This window comes from Vicugna pacos, chromosome 16, assembly GCF_048564905.1.
Source record: "Vicugna pacos chromosome 16, VicPac4, whole genome shotgun sequence".
Classification (NCBI taxonomy): domain Eukaryota; kingdom Metazoa; phylum Chordata; class Mammalia; order Artiodactyla; family Camelidae; genus Vicugna; species Vicugna pacos.
Window position 1 is genome coordinate 4967489 of NC_133002.1, and position 25503 is coordinate 4992991.

The following is a 25503-nucleotide window of genomic DNA, read 5'->3' on the forward strand; positions in this document are numbered from 1 at the left end:
TGGGAAATGAGTGTGTTGGCTGAGAGCAGGTGGAGCATGCGTCCTTGGTGTGTGGGAAGTGTGCTGGCCAGGGGTCTGCAGGTCCGAGATTTAGCCCCAGTACTGGTGTTGACTGCCTGTTCGACCACGGAGAAGTCACCTTCCCTCTTGGCCTCTTTATCCCCTCTAAACCAGGTGGCGTTTGGACTAAAGTCTCCATTTTGGTTCGTTCCTTCATTCAATCATTCATTCTACAAATGTGTGTTAACGGGTCTACTACATGCTGGGTACTCCTGTAATTGCCTGGGATTCAGCAATGAACAAAACAAACAAAAAGCTCTGTCCTGTGGAGCTTTCATTTTAATGGCAGGAGACTGTCAATAAATAAATATAACCATTGACTAAATTATGTAATATTTGAGAGGTAGAAGTACTTTAGGAAAACAAAAACAAAGTAAGGGATAATTCAGAGTGTGTAGGGTGGTGGAATTTAAAACAGGGAGATATGTTAGGCTTCCCGCAGGAGGTGACATTGAACAAAGATTTGAAGGCAAAGAAGGAGTTAGCCATGTGAATATCTTGGGAAAGAACATTCCAGACAGAGGAAACAGCCAGTGAAAAGGCCCTGAGGCAGGAATATGCTTGACTCGTATGAGATAAACAAGGAAGAGTGCAGAGAGGTAACAGAATGGATAGGGGTAGATCACAGAGGGCCTTGTGGGCCCTTGGAAAGATTTTGGCCTTTGATCTGCATGAGGTTAAGAGCTGTTTTATTTATTTATTTATTTATTTTTTGTTTTAAGACTTTATTTTGCAGAGCAGTTTCAGGTTCACAGAAAAATTGAGCAGCAGGTTCAGAGACTTCCTGTGTGCTTCCGTCCCCACACATGCATGGCCTTCCCCTGTCACCCACAGCCCCCACCAGAGGGGTACATTTGTTACCATTGATGGACCTACATTGATGCACTGTCAACACCCAAAGCCCAGGCTTTACAGTAGGGTTCGCTCTTGATGTTGCACATTCTGTGGGTCTGGACAAATGTACAATGGTGTGTAGCCGCCATTCTGGCATCATGCAGGGTATTCTCACTGCCCTCAAAATTCCCTGTACTGTTGGAGGGTTTTGAGTAAAACAATGTCATGTGATCTACATTTTTGGAATTCCGAGATCCTTCTGAATTTGAGGAAAGAATTAAGAAGCCTCCAAAACCAAGCGTCCCCTGTTGCCCATTTTGTCAGGCCTTGACTGTCCTCCAGGCTGTTCTGAAGCTCCCCATCTTCCCCCTGGTCTCCCTCTCTCTGCACAGGAAGAAGGCTGTAGATTTCTCTAATTCCACTAGGTGGCGGTGCTGCCACACACACAGGGGACACCTCCTTGTTCTGGTCTGTCCCCACACAGCTAGCCCTTTCCCTGGGACCTTGTCAGTGAACTCTCTCAGGGGTAGTAGAGAAAGTTGAAGAGCCCTCCGTCATAAAGGACACCCTCCAGCCGGCTTGCTCTTCTCTCAGCTCCTCCCAGCTTTGTCAGGGCCGTCAGGACCACCTGAGCAAGGCTGACCCCAGGAGCATGCCTTACCCTCTCACCTGGCCTCTGGGAGGCAATGGGTATAAGGAACAAAGAAAGAGCTAAGCTGCCCGCTTCTTCCCTATTTATGCCTCCCCAGGCTTGTTCTTCAAGACTAAATTGATACTCATTTTAACATTTTAAATCTTTAATGATATTCACACCTGAATACACGTTTTTGGGGCGAGGGGGTAAATAGGGTTATTTATTTTTTAATTGGAGGTACTGAGGACTGAACCCAGGACTTCGTGTGTGCTAAGCATGAGCTCTACCACTGAGCTATACCCTCCCTGACACCTGAATACAAATTGAGGGTGAAAAGGAAAAAAGAGACACACATTTGTTCTGGTCCCAAGCACTCCAGCCCATACTGGGCCCTGAAAGCCGCTGTGTCCGGCAGGGCCCTGTTTCTCCTCTGTTCTTAGAAAATACTTTGACCAAACTGTCAATTTTACCTTAATCTCACAAATTCACCCCTCCCCCTTCCACACACAGCTTCATTGCATTTTATATCCCAAGGGTAGCAAACACTAAAGGCTAAAATGGTCCCACAGGTGATATAAGGGAGTGAGGGAGGCCAGTGCGTAGGGCAACAGGGAGGGGAGGGGACTATGAGGAACTGGAAAAAGCCCCAGTGAAACCTCAGCGCGCCACGTGGGACTCAGCCCTAGGCAGGCGTTGCCATGTGGGAAGGCAGGTCCCAGTGTGGCCAGTTTTAAATGCTGTTGTTGTTTTTAACATGAAATGCACCACGTTAATACTGGCAACTAATTTTTTTTTTAAATGAAAGTGTTTTAAATAAGTAGACCACAAGGGGCAAACAAAACACATCAGTGGTCTGAATTCAGCACCTGGGCTCCTAATTTCGGACCACTGGTTTGAAGCACCATGCAAGCTAAGACTATTGATCTGGTTCCTTCTTGGGTCTCCTGCCTCTACCCTCTCTCACTTCCACATACGTTGCCCAGTACCCAAGTCACACCAGACGGTTCCACTACCTGGAGTCTCCCTTGCCACTGTCCCCCGCTAAGTTTCCCGTAAGATCAATTCCAGATGATTTAGGCAGGCTGCCAGACTTACCACTCTCTGACTGACCCCAGCCCCGTTCCGCGCCCCCCTGTGCCCTCCCCTGGCAAACGCACATCAGCCCCTTTGTAACCTCCACTGTGGCCTTCCCCAGGGATCTGCATTCACCCCGTTGTAATGTCTATTTACCATATATGAGTGTCTCCCCGCAAAGCTGTTTTGGTCCTTGACACAAGTGACCACCACTTATTTATCTGTGTATCTATGGGGCACCTGCCACTCAGAGGGTGGCTAGCAAATTTTTTTTTAATGAAAAAGGAATAAATGATGATGATCAGCCAAGTAAAGTAGAACAATCTGAAGGATGTTTATTTCCTCACCCGCCCTATTTATACGTAATTAAGACCTGAGCAGCCTTTTGATAAAGACAATTTCTTCTTTCCCCTCATTGGTCCTCCTCCCCTTCCTCCCCAGGAGCAAGTGCTCTGGGATCCAGGGCGAGCTGGCTGTCTGTCCCAGCTAGATCTTCTTATGGGCAGGTCTCTGGAGTTTCTGGGGCTTCCTTAATCCCCTTTCTCTTGAGTTTTGGCTTTTGAGGGAGTTTCCTGAAAGAACCTGAAAAAAGGAAGGTCGAAGACAGTCCTGAAGACATCACGAATAGTAAGAGAATCTCAGTCTGTAATATCTGGGGGGGGGTGCAGTAGGGACCTCAAAGAAGAACAACACAATCTTATCTTGTTCCCAGCCTATATATCCTTTGTTTTTTTCTCGCAGAAACTCTGCAGGGGGAGGGGAGGAGGGAGGGAGACAGTGTCAACCACAATTTGCAGATGAGGGATCCCACGGAGGCAGGCACTTAAGGAAATGGGCTGCCCAAAGCCTCAGGCAAGTTAGGGGCGCAGTCAGGACCAGACCCAGGGTTCTTGACCTCTGGCTTCTGGCTCATGAACATAGTGCCGAGGAAATACCACGCCAGTCGCTTTTTAAAATGTTATTTTATTTTTAAAGTGGCGGTTTCTTTTTATTTATTTATTTTGGGGGGAGACAGGTAATTAGGCTTATTTGCTTTAATGGAGGTGCTGGGGATTGGGCCCAGGCCCTCAAGCATGCTAAGCCCGTGCTCTACTACTGAGCTATACCCTCCCCCTACTGGTCAATTTTAACTGCAGGACAGACTCAGTGGTTCACCTCAGCCCAGTCACGGGGGCTCCGCCAGATAGTGTGTGTTTCCTCATGTAACACAATGCGACAAACACAACCTTGTCTCTAATGTCTCCTGCCCAAAAATGTGTTTAACAGGAATTCATCAAGACTCTTGCCCCACAATCCGCTCATAGATAAAGGGATGAGCCTAAAAGATGCCAGAAGGAAGCAACAAGAAAAAAGCAGAAAGAGGGGAACATTCTGCAGAATAAAAATAGACTGATCTCATCAATCAGTCAGGGTGTAGAAAAGGGGCTGGGTCAGGTGAAAAGAAAGGAGACATACCAAGTGAAATGCATGCTTTGGGAAGCCAGTGCAAAAGATAGCTCTGACTACTGGAAAAACTTGAAAAGGGGAGTATTTAATCCAACAATTAGACAAAATGAAGCCATTGGCAGGGAAGACTGATATAATTAACTGAAAAAAGGCAAGTTCAATTCAAAATTGTCTGTATCACATGGTCTCATTTTACTTAAATACATTTTGCTTAAATTTACATGCTTAAAAAAATCTAAAAAGTGCTACCAGTGGATGAGAGGGTGATGTTTATCCACTTCCCTCTCCTTATTCTTTTCTTTTAAAGACTCTTGAACTCCAGGCGGTCTGTCCTACCCTTTGCCCTGTGGCTTGAGAGTGCCCAGGTGTAAAAGGGTATAATAATGCCCATCTCACCAGATGCTGGAGGGGGTGAAGTGAAATTAAGAGCCGCAGAGCACCTGGTGCTGGGAGATGCTGGTGCCCAAAGCCTGGACCTCATTTTCCCCACCTGACTCATGGCCTGCGTGGTCTAAGTCATCTCAATGACGGACTGGTCTTCATTCCACTGTAAGTTTTACTTCCTCAATTAAACAGTGGGCCCCGGGGCCAAGGGCCCTCACAGAGCCCAGGCAGAGTTCTGGGTCTCAGTAGCAGCCTGACCGTTCTCACTCCCGCTCTCCGACTCGGTCCAGCAGTGACTAGTGAAGAGGCCTGGAGCCCCAGCCAGCCGGGCCTTCCCAGAATACCTGGGCCCAGTTTAGGACCACGATCTGTGGTCCCAGGCTACCCTGGTTGCCTTCATTTTCTGCCCCCAGCAGCTAAGCAAGAACAGCTAAGTGTGGCCCCAGAAGCCAGTTCTAGAAAAGTGAGGTGGGGGGCGCCGACATCTCTCTGCACCCCAGTGCACAGGAGGGGCTTCAGAGTTTGCAGCCTTGGCTGGGGCCCCTCTCACTGAAGAGTGTCTGTCCCCTAGCCCTGCAGCCTCCAGGCAGTGTGGTCATCACAGAAGCCAAAGCTGCTGGGAAGGGCCGGACTGCCTCCTCGCTGTGAGGATGAACCCCTCCCACCCCCACCCATCCTCCAGAGGTGGGTGTCTTGCGGCTGCTTGGACCCTTCCTGGGGGTCCCTGTTCTTGGCCACTAGAAACAGTCTGTGCTCTGCTTCTAAGCCTTCGGGAAAGTGCCTTTGTTTGAAGTTTTTTTTTTTCTTTTAACTTTTTTTACTGAGTTATAGTCATTTTACAATGTTGTGTCAAATTCCAGTGTAGAGCACAATTTTTCAGTTATACATGAACATATGTATATTCATTGTCACTTTTTTTTTTGCTGTGAGCTACCACAAGACCTTGTATATATTTCCCTGAGCTATACAGTATAATCTTGTTTATCTATTCTACATTTTGAAATCCCAGTCTGTCTGCTTTTGTTTCAAGGTTGACTGGAAAATGCACGTATTACGAGACATCTGGTGGGGAAAGGATACAGAACACTGAAGGAAACACACTTAAACCTTACTAGTCATGCCTCTGGGTGTTGAGTGATTTTCCTCTTTATTTTATACCTATCTGTACATTTCAAACTTTCTGTAATGAGCATACCCTCAGAGAAGGGGAAGGAAAACGGACAGAAAGAGAAACGCAGGGATGAAGAGAAGATGGAGAGGGGGAAGACGATCGTGGTAGATGCTCTGGAGACACGCAGGCCCATCCTCCAGACCCTCCCCCACAACCTGGCAGTACCTCTCCTGATGTGGCCCCCGGCTCGGGACTCTGGGCTTCCCCAGCAGCGCGGCATCGCATCGGGGCCTGCATCTTGGACAGCCTCTCCTTCATGCTGCTGATGCGGCTGTGCAGCCCCCACGCAGTGCAGAGCTTGGGCAGGCTGTCCTCCTGGTCAGCCAGCAAGGAGCTCTCCAGGGTGTCCAAGGGGCAGAATGCCACCTGCAAGAGAGCCACAGCACTGAGGAGAAGAGAGGGGCCCCGCATGCCAGAGCCCCACCCCTGCCCTTATTAGGAAACTGCTGCAGCCAGGCCACACTTGCAACCGCTCAGCCAGAAGGACAGAGTGAGAGGCACAGACGTGGGCAAGGACCATGGGGACGCTGAGGCCAGGCTGCCAGCCATCTCTTCTTGGGTGGTTCTTTCCTCTGAGATACATCCTCCATCTCTTTTTTGGTTAGAGGGTCTTATGTGTTTGTAATTAAACAATGGTATTTGTTGGACAGTCCTTTGCTAAATTAAAATTGAGAGCCTGGAAATATCTTTTGAAATGTTTCTGGCTGGTGAAATCCAGGCTCCTCATATTCAGGAGAGGAATCATGGAAATGATTCACTCCTTCCTGTTCAGAGGAAGAAATAAAGACCCTGAGAGGGAGAGGATTTGGTTAAAGTTGCACAGCTGGCAAGGTGGTGGGGCAGGGGTGGGGGTGGAGTTAAGGTCAAAGGAGGGCTTTCCTTTGAGTCAGGTTGTGTTTGAACCTGGCTCCTTCCTCCTGCCTGGTATGTGGTTTGGGTCAAGTTACTTTACCTCCTAGATTTGGCACCTTCCTTTACACACTGTGGACAATCATTCTAATTAACTTAGGTTCATTTGGAAGATGACCCGGGGGAACATGAAGTGTCTGGTACATGGAAACTGTTACCTATGATGATTAGTTTGGACCAGGGGTCCTTCAAGTGTTCTCTGTGAAGTATTCTGACCTCACAGACTGCCTGAAAAGTGGGGTCCACTCCAAGTGCAAGAGAGGAACCAATGGATTCTAATGTAACTTACTGTGAAAAGTTTGTTGATACAAATCTGAAAAGGCTACACACTGTATGATTCTGACTATATAACATTATGGAAAAGGAAAAACTATGGAGATAGTGAAAAGATCAATTGTTGCCAAGGGTCGGGGTGGGGGAAGGAGAAAAGAGTGAATAGTGGAGCACAGGGGGGTTTGGGGGCAGCGAAGACTTAATTACCCCCCACTCCCCGCCAAAAAGACTATAGAATGTACAAAACCAAGAGTGCACCCTAATGTAAACTATGGTCATGATTTAGTTAATAACGTATCAGTATTGGCTGATCAAAGACACCAGACCCCTCCTCTAGGACAAGATGCTAATAATAAGGGAATCAGGAGAGGGTGGTATGGGGAACTCTATACTTTACACTCAATTTTTCTGTAAACCTGAAACTGCTTTTAAAAAGTCTTTTTTCAAACATTCATCAATACAATTTCCAATTCCACATTGCAATGAAGCAACTACCACTTGTTGAATTTTGGCGTGGTATCAAAGAAAAATATCCACAATTATCTGAAAGGCGTTGATAAAATACCCCTCTCTTTTCTAACTATCTGTATGAGGCTGGGTGTTTTTCACGTTTGCCACCCAACCATTATCTCATACAAGATGGACTGCAGAAACAGATGTGAGAATCCAGCTGCCTTCTCCTAAGCCAGACACGAAGGAGATTTGCAAAAATGCAAAACAATGCCACTCTTCTCACTAAACGTTTTGGTTTTGGAAAAGACAGTTATTTCTCATAAAAATTATGTTAATGGGGGATGGGCTCCTTATTTTTATTTTCAAATGAGTTAGTAAATATTTTGATTTTTTTCTTTAGCTTTAATTTCCAGAAGGGCAACTACCACTAGATGTAACCTATGCAAACAAATGTTTCTGGGGGCTCCCAGTGATTTTTAAGAGGGTACAAGTGACTTGAGACCAAAATGTTTGAGAATCACTGTTTGGGGACAAAGCCAGCCCAGGAGATTGGCCCTCTGTCTCTTGTCCTTTGCAACAGTTTCCAGAGCCTTCTCCAAGCTGGCTGTGCCTTTCTGCCTGGCCTCAGTCGACCCCACCCATGGCTGCCCAGGGATGTCCCTGACCTTGCTAATGTCAGGGTGTGGGTGTGGAGGAGGAATAAACATGGAGAACTTGAAGCTCAGTCTTGGCCCTCGGCAGCCCCGCTCTGTGGGGCTGTGAGCGTGGAAAAGACTGGAGGGGCATTGGTTGTATCAGAGGGCCCCTCAGTCCCAGGCCCTTACCGACCAACCCTCAGCTCAGCCGGGGAGGCGCCTCACCAGGAACTTGGCTGTCTGGTCGTTCTTGGCGTACCTGTAGAGCCTGCGAAGCTGCTTTGCCTCCAGTTCTGAGAAGAGGGAGACAAATCGCCAGAGCATCCTGCAGGGGAGAAGTGCAGGGCTGAGGGGAGCGGAGCATAGCCCCTCTTCCTCCAGCATCTGTTATGTGGCCAGGACTACCCAGGGAGAAACAGGACACAGGCTGCCCCCTTGGTTTGTGGTTGGGGGCAGGGAGGCGGGTATTTGCCAGACCTTGAATCCTCTGTTCTGGTAATGAGACCCCACACCACCCAGCAGTTGTTCAATCAGAGGTCATTCCTCCCAGGGTCAGGAGAGTTCTTTGTCTACAGTGTGTACAGCGATGGTGAATCAATGCTGCCCTGAGTCACTAGAGGACACCGTTCTTTCCATCCTCCCGTCACCAGGCTCACTCTAGGATCCTGGCTCTTTCATATAAAGATAAGGGACTAAGGGCTCTTTGCTAAGCCCTTAGAGGGGGTGTGACCTGGAATTTAGAGGGGGTGGCCCAGGAGGAGGTGTAGTGGAAGGGCAAGGAGGCTGCCCTACTTTCTCCAGTGCTTGATTTCCCAGTCTTGGCAGTGGTGCTGCAGAAAGGTGTTGATGTGGTCCCCTAAGACCACCAGGCTCTGCTTCGTGTACTTTAGCTTCTTCTTCAGGGGAAGGTCCCTGGGCAGGTGCAACTTTCGCAGGAACTTCTTCAGTGGCCTTAGGCATTCTTTACACTGAGGAGGCAACAGGTGAAGTGAAGGGTGATAGGAGAAAAGAAGAGGCAGACGGGCGGCCCCAAATAACCAGCGGGTTGGCCCAGCTACAGCCGTTATGGCCCAGGAAGGGTTACACGTGCTAAGCGAGGAGGCCCCATGACCCCTTATCCCCACTTCCTTCCTAAGAGTGTGTCCAGTGGGGCAGTGAACTCTGGGTTTGAGGCCTGTCAATTTCTGACTCAGGTCTCTTGACCTGTGGGGGAACAGAGGACAGGGTCCTGCGCTGGCCCCTAACTCACAATTTTGAAGGTGTCCTGGCTCAGGCCCTTGGCTTGGCGCACAAGCGAGTCTCTAGCAAGGCTGGTGCAGGATCTTCCCTCTATGCGGGGTCCATCTGTCACCTGGGAGGAGGCAGGAGCAGGAATCAGCGGGGGGGGGGGGCGTGGGCAGGGCGTGGGCTCCTGCTCCCGAGCGGCAGTGCTGGGCAACCACTGGCCCCGGTGCCAGCCAAAGCCTTTCTCCATTGTCCCAGTGACCTCCTCCTTGACCCAGCAGTCAGGTGAGCGGGCCCTGGGCAAAGAAACCCATCTTGGAGAATTCCTGCTTGGGAAACCTAGAATGTCTTACACATTTCTTTTATAATATATAACCCAGTATACTAGTGAACTTGGCAAAGCACTTGATAAACATGAACTCATTTTATTCTCCCAGATTCTGTGAGGTTAGATATCCTGATCCCCGGTTACAAATGAGAACACAGAGACACCAAGGGGTTTTTGGGTAACTCCCTGGGGAATGAGCAGGGATTCACTGACTTCATTCATTTGGCAAATCCTAATCAATTGCCCGAGTCCCGGCACCATCACTTTGTATCTCTAACCTGTAGCATCACGCCATGCTAGTGGGCACTCCAGAAAATGTGTGACGCCAATGGTGATGAGAAGGAACTTTCTGACAGCAAGCTGGGGCCAAAAAAGCTGAAAATTAATGAGGGCAAAATGCCTGTGGAATAACGTGAAGTCAGAGCACAGGATTAGGTTGATGCAAGATTTACATCTGACCTTTCAAAAGCCTCTCAGAAAGGTGAGCGGTAATTCTTCCCTGTGTTCCTTGGAAACAAGGAAGATCCAGACCCAGGACCCTCTGAAGGGAGGGGCCAGGGAAGGGGAGGGAGGAAGACGGAGAGAACATAGGACACAGGCTCCTGCGGACCCCAGAGAGAAGGGACTCTGGCTGATCATCTCCATACACACCACACACACACACACACACACACACACACGCGTGAGAGCCTGTGTGTCTTCATAACCACCAATCATCTTGCCAGGTATCTATGTCCTTGATAAACATCTGTTTGAACGAATTAACCTTTTCTGGTTCTTTCGGTCTCCTGCTACCTCATGTACTTCACTATTTTTCCTTCTCTTCTTCCTTGAATTTCAAATTCTCTGCTTTCCAAAGCCAGCCTCTCAAGGGCCTTCTACCCCTCCCTCCCTCCCCTCTCCCACCCCACTTAACCTTCTCTAGTGGCTTGTCCCCTTCACCCTCTTGCCCATCGGAGGCCTCCATATCAGCCGGCGCACTGATGGGCTCCAGAGGGGCGCTCCTTACGTCCCCTCGGGCTTCTGACCTCGGGCTCTGTGACCTGAGTGTGTCTGGGAGTGGGCAGGTTGGCTCCAGAACTTGGAGCAAAACCATGGCAACGGCCGACAAAGCGCCCCGCGCCCCTCCCTCTCCCCTGTCCTCGTGCCTAGGGGTGACCAGCAGCCTCTCCTTCAACCGGGACTGGACTAGGGAAGTGAGCAATTCGTGTCAGGTAGACCCAGAACTTGGTCAGAGCTCACAGCTGGCCCGGAGGGGCTGGCACCCACTTCTCCCGAGAGAGAACTGTCAGATGCTGTTGATTTTGAACCTTGATAAGGTATCTGAAGTACATTTCCTGCGTGTGTATCATTCATGCCCCCTCGGTTACAGCGTGCGCTCCCCGAGTGTGAGGACCAGGGTTTGAAACATTCCTTTCCGGACTGGGGACAGTGGACTAGAGGGTGCACCGAGAGGACAGAACCAGTAACTCTCTAAGAGCTCTTCTCTTCCACCCCCCGTAGGAAGTTAAGGAGCCAGTTGCGTTGGATGATGCTTGGGCGGTGGTGGTGTTTTTAGGGGATGTACGAAATACTAGCTACCGTGTATTATCTCAACTGACCCTCACAACAGTCTTCCCCAGGGTAGGTACCAGCAGTGATCCCATTTCATAGACCAGCCGAGATGCAAGAGGTCCGGTAACTTGCCTTCGGTCCGCGGCCAGAAAGTGGGGCGCGGGGCTCTGGGTCGGATTCCGACCGCCCTGGCTTTTCCCTCCCGTGCCGCCCCCCGGGGGTCCGAGGTGGAGGCGGCCGGCGGGGTCCGGCGTCTCCCCGCTCCGCTTGGCCTGGAGGCCCTCGGAGGCTCTCGAGGGCGCGTGTCCACGCCGCCCCTCGCCCCTAACGCGGCCCCGACGCGGGTCACGGCGGAGGTAAGATGGTGCAGCCTCGGTTTCCTCAGCGCTCCCGCATCTTCTTCCCTGGGTCGCTGAACTCCCTGCCTGGCCCTTGCCTTTGCGCCCTCTGGACCCAGGTCCCGTTTCCCCCACCCTGTTCGGCCCTCTTCTTCCCCTGCCTTCTCTGGCACCGGGTCGGATCATCGTCGGCGGCCAGCGGGGCCAGGGCCGGTCCTGCCCCTTTGTCCTCCCAGGCCTGCCTCTCGCCATCTGCAGGCGGTAGCTGCGCACGACAGGGGCATTTAGCTCCAGGATCCTAGGAGGCAAGCTGGCTTTGCCTCCAAACTGGAAGGTCTGCTATCTGGACATTAAAAAAAAAATTTTTTTTATCCAAGTATTGTTGATTTACAATGTTGTGTTAATTTCTGGTGTACAGCATAGTGATTCAGTTACATATATATTCTTTTTTATTATAGGTTATTGCAAGATATTGAACATAGATAGTTCCCTGTGCTATTCAGTAGGAAATTACCATTTATTTATACATAGTAGTTTGTATCTGCCAATCTCAAATTCCTATTTTATCTCTCCCTCATCCCCTTTTCCATTTGGTAACTGTAAGTTTTTCTATGTCTATGCATCTGTTTCTGTTTTGTAAATAAGTTTATCTGTCATATTTTAGATTCTGCATAAAAGTGATATCATACAGTATTTGTTTTTCTCTTTCTGACTTACTTCACGTGGTATGATAATCTCTAGATCCATCTAAGTTGCTGCAAATGGCATTATTTCATTCTTTTTCATGGCCGAGTAGTATTCCATTGTGTATATTTACCACATCCTTTTCCATTCATGGACATTTAAGATACTTCCACGTCTTGGCTATTGTAAATAGTGCTGCTGTGAACATTGGGGTGCATGTATCTTTTCGAGTTAGAGTTTTCTCCAGAAATACACCCAAGAATGGCATTATTGGATCATATAGTAACTCTGTTTTTAGTTTTTTAAGGAATCTCCATATTCTTTTCCATAGTGGTTGCACCAAATTACTTTCCCACCAGCAATGTAGGAGGGTTCTCTTTTCTCCACACCCTCTCCAACATTTATTGTTTGTGGACTTTTTAATGATGGCCATCCTGACTGTGTGAAGTGATACCTCCTTATAGTTTTGATTTGCATTTCTCTGATAATTAGTGATATTGAGCATCTTTTCATGTGCCTATTGGCCATTTGTATGTTTTCATTGGAGGAATGTCTTTTTTTGAGCTTTGCCTATTTTTTGATTGCCCATTTATTTTTTTGTTTGTTTGTTATTGAGTTGTACGACTCGTTTGTGTATTTTGGAAGTTAAACCCTTGGCAGTCTCACATATGCAAATATTTTCTCCCAGTCCATAGCTTGTCGCTTCGGTTTCTTTATGGTGACCTTTGCTGTGCAAAAGTTTATAAGTTTAATTAGATCTCATCAGTTTATTTTTGCTTTTATTTCTATTGCCTTGGTAGACTGACCTAGGAAAATATTGCTACACTTTATGTCAGAGAATGTTTTGCCTGTGTTCTCTTCTAGGAGTTTTATGGTGTCATGTCTTATATTTAAGTCTTTAACCCATTTTGAGTTTATTTTAATGAATGGTGTGAGGGAGTGTTCTAACTTCACTGATTTACATGCAGCTGTCCAGCTTTCCCAACACCATTGGCCGAAGAGACTGTCTTTACTCCATTGTATGTTTTTGCCTCCTCTGTCAAAGATTAATTGAACATAGGTGTGTGAGTTTATTTCTGGACTCTTTATTCTATTCCATTGATCCATATGTCTGTTTTTGTGCCAGTACAATGCTGTTTTAACTACTGTAGCTTTGTGGTGTTGTCTGAAGCCTGGGAGGGTTCTGCCTGCACTTTGTTCTTTTTCTTCAGTATTCTACTGGCAATTCTGGGTCTTTTGTGATTCCATAAATTTTAGGATTACTTGTTTTATTTCTGTGAAAAGTTTACTTTGATAGGAATCCCATTAAATCTATAGATTGCTTTGGGTAGTATGGTGATTTTAACAATATTAATTCTTCCAATCCAAGAGCATGGGATATCTTTCTATTCCTTTACATCATTTTTAATTTTCCTTCATCAATGCTTTATAGTTCTCAGTGTATAAGTCATTTACCCTCTTGGTCAGGTTTATTCCTAAGTATTTTTTTATCTAAGTAATTTTTGGGGGGATGCAATTTTAAAAGAGATTATTTTCTTCCTTTCCCTTTCTGATATTCATTCTTAGTGTACAGAAATTCAACAAATTTCTTTATGCTAATATTGTATTCTGCTACCTTGCTAAATTTGCTTATCAGTTCTAGTGGTTTTTATGTGGAGTCTTCAGGGTTTTCTATATTGTAGTATTCATGTCATCTGTGTATAATGACATTTTTACCTCTTCTCTTCCAATTTGGATACATTTTCTTTCTTTTTCTTTTCTGATTGCTGTGGTTAGGACTTCCAATACTATGTTGAATTGAAGTGGTGAGAGTAGGCATCCTTGTCTTCTTCCAGACTTTAGCAGGAACTCTTTCAATTTTTCACTGTTGAGTATTATATTGGCTGTGGGTTTGTCATAAATAGCTTTTTTATGTTGAGATATGTTCCCTCTACTTACTTACTTTGGTAAGAGTTTTTATCATAAATGGGTGTTGAATATTATCAAATGCTCTTTCTGCATCTGTTGAGATGATTATGTGCTTTTTGTCTTTTCTTTTGTGGATGTGCTGTGTCACATTGATTGATTTACATATGTTGAACCATTTTTGTGATGAATCCAAGTTGATCGTGGTGTATGATCTTTTTAAAGTGTTATTGGATTTGGTTTGCTAATATTTTGTTGAGAATTTTTGCATCCATATTTATCTAAGATAGTGGCCTGTAGTTTTCTTTTTTGGTATTCTCTTTGCCTGGTTTTGGTATCAGGGTGACAGTGGCTTAATAGAATGACTTTGGGAGTGTTCACAGGTAGGTCTTTAAATCTGAGCTCATAAAAGTACTCAAATAGAGACACTGAGAAATGCCAGAAACAGGGCTACTCTAGAGAGAAACAGGATGGAGGAAGAAGGCAAAGGGGTTTTAGGCCTAACTAACCATATTCCAAATCCAACCCAAGAAACCAGGGACTAAGTCGGGGGCAGTGAGATCCTTGACCATGTCCAGTAAAATTGAAATACGGTGTCCCCTGCCAAGGGCCTCCATCCAGGCCTTACCAGTGGGAAGAAAGCTCCTCTTGCACTAATAAAAAGGTGAGAGCCCATCAGGACAGGGCTATGTGCATGAGACCTTTCCCTTCTTCCCTGGCAAGAGGTAGGCACATCTCTGCACACTGATCAGGAACCTCTCATCATCTCCTCTCTTCTCAAAATAGCTCTCAAAAATGTTTGGTACTTTTTTTTTCACTCTTATCTGATATTTACTGATGATTTCTATTTAACGGAGCCTTGGATTAATTTCACTTTTTTTTTCTTTTGTAGCAATGTTTTAATTTGGGCCTCATGTGCTCTAAAAATATCTTGTCAGGGTATCAAAATAACACTGCCAAATGCATCCTCAGAACTTCAGAGCATGTTTCTAAACAGCCTAATGATATGCAATCTTCTGTGATCTTGTCAAATTGCTGGGCCTAATGATTTGCATTTGGCTGCATCGTGAAAGCATTCTTTCCTACAATGGGGTTCAGGAAGATGAGCAGGAGAGAACTGTATAGTCAATGAATATTAGAGCTGAGAAGATTTTGGAGAGAAAAAAAAGCTGCCCCCAAATTTGCAGTAACTTGTCTCCAAAAGACTTACTCTTGCCTCCTCTCTTCCGGGGCACTATGTTTTTAACCGCCCCCCTCTCCCATCTTCAGATCCAGATTTGGTGGTACTGGAGGCTCATATCAGGTTTTCCAGACTGAGACAAATCCCAATGAGTAAAATCACTTCATCTCAGACCTTCAGAATCAGAATGTCCCACGAGGGCCTGGGCATCCTTATTTCAATAGATGTCCCAGGCAATTCTTATCAGCAGGCACGTTTGAAAGATGAATCCCAAATTGACCCTTCTTGGGTCCAGTTGGCTACCTTATGGACTCTGCAGTGTTGCGCTAGAGCCAGCGCTGACAGGTTCTAACAGGCTCACCAGAGCTGATTGTTAAATTTTCAGGAATTCTGCGAGCGGTTTGTTAAACACAAAATTAAATGATATTAAAAGTGGGGACTCAAACACATACTTGTACACTAATGTTCATAGCAGCGTTACTCACAATAGCTAAAAGGTGGAAATAACCCGTATCCATCAACAGACGAGTGGATAAATAAAATATGGTATATACATACAATAGAATTTTATTCAGTCAATATGGATGCTACAGTATGGATGAATCTCAAAAGCATTATGCTAGGTGAAATAAGCCAGAGACAAGAGGACAAATATTGTGTGATTCTACCTATAGTAATGAGGCAGAAAGTAGAACAGCATGTTACCAGCATCTGGAAATTAGAAGGAATAGTTAGGGGAGGGTATAGTTCAGTGGTAGAGTACATGCTTAGCATGCACGAGGTCCTGGGTTCAATCCCTACTACCTCCATTTAAATAAAATAAATAAATAAAACCTAATTAACCTCTCCCCTTGCCACCAAGGAAAAAAAGAAGGAATCGTTACAGAGTTTCTGTTTGGGATGTTGGAAAAATTCACTTCTGGAAATAGATAATGGTGATAGCCATACAACAACGTAAATGTACTTAATGCCACTGAATTATCCAGTTAAAAATGGTCAATTTAATGTCACGTATATTTTACCACAATAAAAAGTCGATTCTGTAAAAATAAAATGATCCACTTAAAGGTAAATAAATTGGAAACATAATAATACTCTAAACTCAACGCTTCCTGACTATTTTTCTACACTGTACAATTATCTGGCCCGGGAGGTTATTTATCTCAATGTTATCTGTCCCGTAGAGATACTTTATCACGGTGTGCTGCCGGGCATCTCTTCCCAACCCCGAGCTCAGTGATGTCGTGTTGGTAGCTGGATGCTGGCTGCAGCGGGAGTATTCATCAGCTGAAATAGAAGACGCTACAAATCAGGGTCTTCTCCCCACCAAATTGTTAGTTCAGCATTTACCAGCACACCGCTGTCTCTAAGCCATGATTTCCTCAATGGTCAAAAGGAGACAACAAAGCCTACCTCATAGAGTTTCTCTGAGGATTAAATAAAGATGTTAATTAAACTTACTGTGGCGATCATTCACAATATATACACATATCAAATCATTATGTTGTACACGGTAAACTAATACAATGTTACAGGTCAGTCAAAATAAAGTAAAATAAAAGGAACGAAAATAGATTGTTCAGGTAAAGGGGCCCATCAGCTTGCCTGCTGCACAGTGAGTGCTTGCTTGGCCTCCCCTCCTGCTGGAGACCATAAGCTCCCCGGCAACTTCCTAACTCCTGGGGCAGAAGGTGATCTCTGCAGGCAAGGGAGCCTTATCGCCAAAAACAGATAGCTAAGCTGATTTGAAAGAGAAAATGAGAAGCATTTGGACTTCGTTTTTGTTTTTGATCTAGAAAAGGATGCTAGAAGGGAGAGGAAAAAAGAGGGGGACACTGCAGAGATAGAAGCCAGCAAAACTGATGACGAGATGACCATGGGGTGAGTTGGAGGTTAGGTCGGATGGAGACTAACACTTCTGATAAGATTCCTGGAAAGGGGTGGCCAGAAGGATTAATATGGATTGTATTCATTCGCTGTAAGGTATAAGATGCAACCCTTCACTAAAACCCTCATGTCTACTCTACTCAACAGTCTTGGATTTTGTTTCTTTTGGAGTAGATGAATCAAATGAAGCTAGGCTCTCCTATTTTTGGCCCAGGCTGCCGGTGACAGGTACAGGGATAACAACAAGGTAAGTTACAGAGGGAAAAACTGAATCAGCAGGTACCACCCTGATGCCATAAATTCCTGGGAACCTGGAGAAACCTTCAGAAGCACTTTGGACTTCTATCCTCTACAGGTTGAAGATCTGCATCAATTTTCTCTAGATTTGAAGGAGCTGGGAGATCTCAGCTATCGAGAGATTGTATTCAATTACATCAAAAAATTTAGAGCTGTGCAATGTTCCATTGCTTCGCAAGTGAGACTTAATACATTTTGGTTTTATTTCTATAGTTCAAGAGGGTCAAACTTTGAGAAGATTATTTGGTTTTTTGGACTCCTGGCAGAATTAGGAATATTGTGAGTAAATCCATAAAATCGAAGACCATTATGCCCTGCTGTCTTTACAGAATTTTTTTTGATGCCCATCAAAATCTGAGCTGTCTAAAGAATAGAGCAGGGAAAGGGAACGTTACAGTAGAGAAGCCTGGTAGCACTAAATTAACGTAACAATGAAGGTTAATATTACCAATGACGTCATGTGTATGTCATGTACTCCCAGATATGATGTGTGATGAGGAAGGGCATTGCAACCCTGCAATATTTTTCAAAACACCCATAACCCCAGTCTAAGCATGAGAGAAACATCAGACAAAACCTGATTGGAAGATGGTCTACAGGATATCTGCCCAGTCCTCCTCAAGAGTGTTGTTCAGTTCATGCAAAACAAGGAAAGACCAAGAAACTGTCTGACTAGAGAAGACCCGGGAGACATGACAACTGAATGCAATGTGGTATTCTGAGTTGGATCCTGGGACAGAAAGTGAACATTAATGGAAAAACTGTTGAAATCCAAGTATAACCCAGAGTTGAGATAATAACACACCAGTGTCAATTTCCTAGCTTTAACAAATGTACCATGGTAATATAAGATGTTAACAATGGTGGCAGTTGTGTAAGGACTATACAGGAACTGGATACAACATTTGCAACTTTTCTGTGAATCTTTAAAAGTATTTCCAAACAAAATGTTTATTTAAAAAAAATCTGAATTGTGGGGAGGGTATAGGTCAAGAGCGCATGCTTAGCATGCCTGGGGTCCTGGGCTCAATCCCCAGTACCTCCTCTAAAAATAAATAAATAAACCTAATCCCCCCCACCCCCACCAACACACACACACACACACACACACACAAACCACTAAAAAAAAATCTGAGTTACATGGTCTTTGGTCTGACCCAGAGAAGCCACATATCCTTATATGTTCTAGGTTTTTCTGTTTAAGGAAATATAATTATATGGTTTATTTGTGCCACCTGGCAGAGTACGTTTCAAGGAATCAATTATCTTCACTGGCAAAGAAAAAAATTACACCTTTTCTCTAGGTTCTCCTAGCCCACAAAAAAGGGATGCCTTTGGGAACTTGATCCCAGAAAAGACATTCTCCCTCAAGCTGTTTCCATGGGATCAAACCTGCCTTCCTTTTCCAGCCTGCACTGGGGATGAATTACGCATGGAGGCTTCATTTGTGCAACTGTAATATTTTGAGATGGAGGGCAACTCTGTGCAGAACTCTGTCCTGAGTACTTGCATAAGAAAGGAAAACAGATACAAGGGGAAGAAGCAAGCAGGTACCATTTGGAAGGAGTTAATAGTTAGTGGAAAGTAGCATAACTGCATACAAATCCATCACGACGGCACAAGGAGGTGACATCTCATAAGTGCAAAGTCCTCGTGCTTCAGGTTGAATCCAAAGAGCTGGTAAGAAGCAAGAGCCTTGAGACTGAGACGTGTTAGGTAGGAATGGTTTCCTCAAATAAACCATTTATAGGCCAAATCTGATGCATCGTCAAGGAGGGGTTAGGATTTCTCAGCAGAAGGAATAGCACAGGCAAAGTCATGGAGATGGTAAGAAAGGAAGACTAGTGTGTAGACGGGGAATCACATTAGTTTGACTAGAGTAGAGAAGCCAGATGAGAGAAGAGACGAGAATGTCAAGGCAGGCAGCCACCCACGCCAAGGGCAGCATCTCTGACATCATCTAGAGGTAGAGAAGTGGGTCACGTGACTTAGAAGAGCGCTGGTTACCAGGGAAAGGCAGTGGGAAGGGATAAATTTGGGAGTTTATTTAATGTTAGCCACTATATATAAACAGATTTTAAAAGAAGTTTCTTCTGTATCTTGTAATAACATTTAATGAAAAAAAATGAAAGCGAATATATGTATGTATACACATGACTGGGACATTGTGCTGTACACCAGAAACTGACACATTGTAACTGACTGTACTTCCATTAAAAAAGAGAGAGAGAGATCGGCTAGGGAAGGGGAGTGGGAAGAGAAAGGGAAGGGAGAGGGAACACTCACAAAGGGCATGGAAGGCTGAGGTATCTGACGGCACAGTTTCTCCACCGGTTGGATGAAAGAAAAACAATTCCTCATCTGTGAAAGAAAGCAAGACTTTGTGCTTATAGGACTAGCTTGTGTACTTTGAATGGAGTAGAGAATTAACTTAGCAAATACATATTGAGCACTTACCCTGTGCCAATCACTGTGCTAGACTCTGGGGACACAGAAGTGAGAGAAACAGGCCCCATCTCTGCCCTTGGGAGTTTACTGCCTAATGGGAGAGAAAAATATCAATCAAGTACTCCCAGAAATTTGTAATTACAGCGACAAGTATGACATCAGGTATAATGAGAACTATTAACAAGGGGACTGGCTGACCAAAAAAAAAAAATCTTCAGATTACAAATTTAGTTTCCCAAGTTCCCTGATGCCAGAAAGGTAAAATCCTTAATAGGGACCAATATTATTATATATTCTGGAAGAAATTTCTCCTATATAAAAGGGAATAACATTTGTGTATGCATATTTGTTTCATGGGATTATTTTTTTCAGTTTAAAATTCAACTTGATTGAGGTAAATTTTTATACATAATAATTATGCGATTATAATTTATATAAAGTGAACCCCTTTCAAGTGTAGAGTTCAGTGAGTAGTAACAAATATATCCTTATGAACTGGATAGCTACAATCAAGATGGGGAACATTGTGGAGCAGGTATAGCTTAGTGGTAAGATCCATGCCTCGCATGCACAAAGTCCTGGGTTCAATCCCCATATACCTCTATTTAAAAAAAAGACCTGATTACCTCCCCCCTAAAAAAAGAAGAGACAAATAATAAATACATATATAATTTTTTAAAGAATTAAAAAAAAAAGATGGAGACCATTCCATCACACCAAAAATTCCCTTTGTCCTTTTCCTGCCAAACTTCATGCCTCCCTCCTCCTTCTGCCCTCACCCCAGCCCCAGGCAACTACTGGTCCTCTTTCCATCATCATCAATTGTCTTTTCTACAGTTTCATATGAATAAATCATACAGGATGTACTTTTCATGCCTGACTTCTTTTGCTCAGCAGAATGTTTTTGAGATTCATCCGTGTTGTTGCATGGATCCATAGTTCATGACTTTTTTTTATTGCTGACTGGCATTCTATTGTATGAGTATACCAGTTTGGGAGGAGTGTTTTGTTTGTTTGTTTTTACGTGTGGCTATCCAATCCTTCCAGTACTGTTTGTTGAAGACACTCTTGCATTAGTTACCTACTGCTGGAAAACGCATTGTTTTACATTTTAATGGCTTAAGACAATAAATACTTAGTTTCTGACACAGTTTCTCTGGGTCAAGAATCAAGCAGAGGCTTAGCACGATGATTCTGACTTAATGTTTCTCATGAAGTTGCAGTCAAGATGTGAGCCAGGGCTGCAGTCATGTGACTGGGGTCTGAGGATCCACTTCCAAGGTGACTCACTCGCATGCCTGGTAGTTCAGTGCTGGTTGTTGGCAGGAGGCTTCTGTTCCTCACCACCTGGACTTCTCCATAAGGCTTCCTGAGTCTCCTTACAACACGACAGTTGTGTCAGACTTCTACCCTACAGAACTGTGAGATAATAGGCTTGCGTTCTTTTAAGTCACTGGCCAATACGTTGTTAATTTATTACTGCAGTAGAAAAGGGACATACTCGGTCATAAAAGGCATGTGCCTTCTTCCTTGCTGCCTCTTTTTTCTTTTTTTTTTTTTTCCTTCCTCTGATCACTCGCTTTGGGGGAATCTAGCTGCCATGTTGAATGTTTCATTTCAGATATTGTATTTTTCATCTCTAGAAGTTTTATTTGGTTCTTATATCTCCCATTTCTTTCCTCATTATGTTTGTGTTTTCCTTTAAATACCTAAGTACAATAGCTGTTTTATCATTCTTGTCTGCTAATTCCATTACCTCTGTCATTTCTGGGTCTGTTTCTGTTGGTTAATTTTTCTTCTGGTAAGGTTTTTTGGTTTTTTTCCCCCTGTTTCTTGGCATATATAGAAAATTTCTATTGGATGCTAGGATGTTACATTTTTGAGTGTTTGAATTTTGTAGTCTTCTCTTAAAGATTGTAGGCCTTTGTTTTACCAGCCAGGTAAGTTTCTTTCAGATTAGTTTGATGGTTTTGAGGCTTGTTTTAAAGCTTTGTTGAAGCAGGTCTAGAGTATCCCTTATTCTAGAGCTAGGTTAGACCAATTCATAATGTCTGACTCTTCTGAAATCTCTCTTGAAGGTCTTGGGTCGTCAACGAGGTCATTCTACTGTAACTGGCCACAATGTTTCCCAGCCTTTTATGAGCTCTGGGAATTTTTCAGTTACATCTCTTTGATTATTCCATGCTCATCCTCCTGGAATTTAACTCTGTGTATGGCCACATTAGTATCTAGCAAAGACTCAAGATGCTGTGTAGATTTTTGGAGCTCTGTTTTTGGATGCCTCCTTCCATTTTACTATTCTGTCTAGCAACTTCCGGCTGCCACAGAGACCAAGAACTCCAACCTCTGTCTTCTCAACTCAGTGAGATTGCTATTTTCTGCCGTGTTCTGAATTTATGATCCAGAACGTGCCTCTAGGCAGAAAGCCGGGGCAATTGTAGAATTCACCTCATTTGTTTTCCTTCTCTCAATAATGTCAGTTCAGGGCTGTCAATTGTCCAATGTCTGAAAACAGTTTTTTAATATATTTTATCTAGTTTGCTAGTTGTTTATGGCAGAAGGTAAACCTGGTCCCTTTTCCTCCAACGTGATCAGAAACAAAGAGCCTCTGTTTCATGGTCATTTGATTAGCATAAGCCAGTCTGTGAGAAACTGATCAATCTGATATAGTGGAGTTTGTCAACCTAAAAGTTCCTCAACTGAAGTGTCTGCACTAAGATTAGTGTCAACCTGGGAGGGCTTTTATGGGCAGCCAACAAACCTGTTGAGGTGACATCTCACACCCCAGTTTCTTACACAAAATGGTCCTTTGACAAATGTTTGCTGAATTAGTGAATTGCTAAATTAACATAATTAAATTTAAGCATGGTTTTTCTAGGATCCAAAAGAATGGACAACTGATTTACTCTACTCTAAGAATTTACTAACTCCTTGATCTATGAGTCCAATGGCAAAGAAATTAACTAACCACACTTATCATGGAAAACAAGACTAATTTATCAAAGAATGAATGTGTGGGCAAAGCTCACCAATGTTCTCACAAGGGAAAAATAACTCACAAAGTAACAACACACTTCAGTTCCTACTTTAGTTTCTAATCCATAGTGGAGGTAGAGTTTATGAGCATGATTCTGGATCTAGATGGCCTGGGTTTAAATCCCAGTTGCATCATTAACTAGTTGTATGGCTTTGGGAAAATTATTTAACCTTGCTAGATTTCAATTTTCCTCACATGTAGAATGGATATAATGATGACACACAGCTCATAGGGCTGTTGTGACAATTAAGTTATTTAACAGTATGTGTAAAAGTCTTTAAACCAGTGTCTGACACATTTAAGAGCGCAATCAGTGCTAGCAATTATTATTGTTGAAGAGGATTTTCTTTGATTACATGTCTCATGAATGAATTCTCTATATATCTTCAGTATGGCTAATACTTATTTTTTAGGTGATAACACTTCTGATGTTGGTCCAAGTCTTTTCAAAATAATCAGTTTTGAATGAATAAAACTGTACACATGGAATAAATTTGTTAAATGGCCAGCATGTGCTTCTTAGAGGGACTTTAAATGGTGACTATTCTTTATTTGGGGATTGTGACATTCTGGCTAAAAAGACCCTTCTATTTAAGTGTCATTTTCAAACTGGAAATGTGAGAAAGTTGTTTCTGGGCAACTACTATTTTTAGACTTTGTGCTCTAGGAGCACAATGTTGTTTCTTCAAAGAAGTTAATCCCAGTCCCTTCTTGCTACAAGGAGATTGATATGCACCCTTCCATAATTTCTCTAAAAACCAAGCCACACTTACAGATGTCTTTAGTGTGGTAGGCAAAGACCATGGAAAAGCTGAGTTTCATCAAGGCCAAATCTCTTCTCTCAAAGAGGGATCTTTCCAAGACTAGCTATTTAAGGAAATAGGATGTGTAGGGATGTAGGCTAAAGTGTGGCAGGTGATGGTGTCTTCTTGTAGACAACTGGGCAAAGAGAGAATTAAATGGTCTTTTCCGAACACCTAAAAGTTAACAGAAAGGTCAAGTTAGGACTTGCCCTTGGAATTAAACATATCAAAATATTAATGCTCAGAACCTATTTCATGGACATAATCTTTTAAAAAATTTACTTATCTTTGGGAGGTTACTTAGTTTTAATTTTATTCACTTATTTATTTACTTATTATTTTTTGAGGGGGAGGTAATTGGGTTTGCTTATTTTATTTTTGGAGAAGCTACTGGGGATTGAACCCAGGACCTTGTGCGTGCAAGCGTGCACTCTACCACTTGAGCTATACCCACCCCCTCTATTCATTCATTTATTTATTTTAATAGAGGTACTGGAGATTGAACCAGAACCTCGTGCATCTTAAGCACACACTCTACCACTAAGTTGTACCCTTCCCCTTAAAGAGCTTTTTATTTGGAATTAATTTCAAACTTACAGAAAAGTTGCAAAAATAAGAATAGTATAAAGAACACTTGCATACCCTTTACTAAGATTCATCTATTGTTAACATTTTACTCAATTTACCCTATCACTTGCATTCTCTCTCTCTCCCATTCTTTCTTTATATGTATAGAGATACATATAGATACATATATACACACAATACACATACATGTGCATACACTGCATATATACGTATCTGTATATATTCTATCCTCAGATGTAACACAGTGCCATTTGTGCTGCATTGTGTTCATTGAAGCAATAATAAATTTCTGCTCAGGCTCAAGGAGTGGGGAAATAGTTTCCAGAGATTGTGTGTATCAAAATAGTTTTTTTTTTTTCCTGAGCCATTTAAGAGTAAGTTTTATACGTAATGGTCCCTTTCCCCTAAATAACCTCTGTGTCTATTTACAAAGAACACGTTATCAAGTCAAAAGATACTATATTTGAGAAAACACACCCAAGGCGCCTCATTCACACCTGGACCTGACCTAGATGATGAGCCCCAGACTCCAAGCCTGACCTTGATGTTATAATCGGGATTTTGGAGAAAGGAATGAAGCTATAGTTGCATATGAGAGGAATGCAAATTGCTGTGACCAGAGGGCAGACGGTCGTGGCTCAGCAATATTTCTGGAGACTATTTCCCTTCCTTTTGAACCTGGGCAGAAGTCTGTGACTGCTTCGATAATTAGAATGCTGCCGAAAGGACACTGCGTTACATCTAAGGCTACGTCATAAAAAGGGATCTCTCTGATCTCTCTCTCTCTTCCTCTCTCTCTCTCTCTCTGTCTCTCTCTCTCTCTCTCCTCACCTTTGGAACCTAGCCACATCACTGTGAGGAAAGAGGAAGCACATTAGGCATGTAATTGTTCCAGCAAAGAGTTCCAGCTAAGGTCTCAGCCAACATCCAGCAGCAACTGCCAAACATGTGAATGATCAAGCCCCCAGAGGATTCCAGCTCCTGGCTTTCAAGCCATTGCATCTGACACTAAACCGAGCAGAGGTTAGCTATCCTCACTGAACCTTGCCCAAATTGTTGATCCATGAGCAAAATAAATGTTGTCGTTGTTTTATACCACTAAGTTTTGGGGATAATTTCTTGTGCAGCAATAAGAACCAGAATCACATACAATAGCACAGGTGTTCTCACTTGTGTAGGCAGACATATGTAATCCCAATGAGTATTCTAGTACTGCAGAAGAATGAAAAAGATTAAGATCAATGAGGGATGGAGAATTGAGGACAGAGATAATAAATAAATAATAAATCCTTATATTAGTGTTTGTATAATGCTAAATTGGGTATAGTTAATAACTATAACTAGAATTTAGTGACCT

The 25503-nt window shown here is 43.8% G+C and overlaps 1 protein-coding gene and 1 long non-coding RNA gene across 4 annotated transcripts; one reads left to right on the plus strand and one right to left on the minus strand.

Moving 5' to 3' along the window:
- Positions 1 to 2912: 2912 nt before the first annotated feature.
- On the minus strand, positions 2913 to 23629 carry CHCT1 (CHD1 helical C-terminal domain containing 1). Of its 3 annotated transcripts, XM_072940276.1 has the most exons (8): positions 23529 to 23629; positions 19728 to 19809; positions 19557 to 19631; positions 9123 to 9224; positions 8666 to 8841; positions 8099 to 8198; positions 5769 to 5969; positions 2913 to 3184 (listed from the first exon to the last, which is right to left on the minus strand). In XM_072940276.1, exons 3-8 carry the CDS (start codon positions 19629 to 19631, stop codon positions 3089 to 3091), a joined length of 750 nt encoding a protein of 249 aa, XP_072796377.1. In that variant the 5' UTR covers positions 19728 to 19809; positions 23529 to 23629; the 3' UTR covers positions 2913 to 3088. The 3 variants fall into 3 exon arrangements, with proteins under 3 accessions (XP_072796377.1, XP_072796378.1, XP_072796379.1); XM_072940277.1 differs by lacking the exons at positions 19557 to 19631; positions 19728 to 19809; positions 23529 to 23629 and adding exons at positions 9704 to 9825; positions 10342 to 10414; XM_072940278.1 differs by lacking the exons at positions 19557 to 19631; positions 19728 to 19809; positions 23529 to 23629 and adding an exon at positions 10342 to 10487.
- LOC140686397 (uncharacterized) lies at positions 10560 to 16542 on the plus strand. Its single transcript, XR_012060183.1, has 2 exons — positions 10560 to 10744; positions 16271 to 16542. It is a non-coding gene; the product is annotated as an uncharacterized lncRNA (long non-coding RNA).
- Positions 23630 to 25503: the final 1874 nt, after the last annotated feature.

What these genes read in the sequence shown, in the direction of transcription:
- CHCT1 (XM_072940276.1), bottom strand. Translation starts at nt 19,631, where the DNA reads ATGAGGAATTGTTTTTCTTTCATCCAACCGGTGGAGAAACTGTGCCGT. An exon ending in CTCAGCCTTCCATGCCCTTT is followed by an intron (nt 9,225 to 19,556) that starts GTGAGTGTTCCC and finishes GCCTCCTCCCAG; the next exon opens with GTGACAGATGGACCCCGCAT. An exon ending in CGGGGGCCACATCAGGAGAG is followed by an intron (nt 3,185 to 5,768) that starts GTACTGCCAGGT and finishes TCCTTTTTTCAG; the next exon opens with GTTCTTTCAGGAAACTCCCT.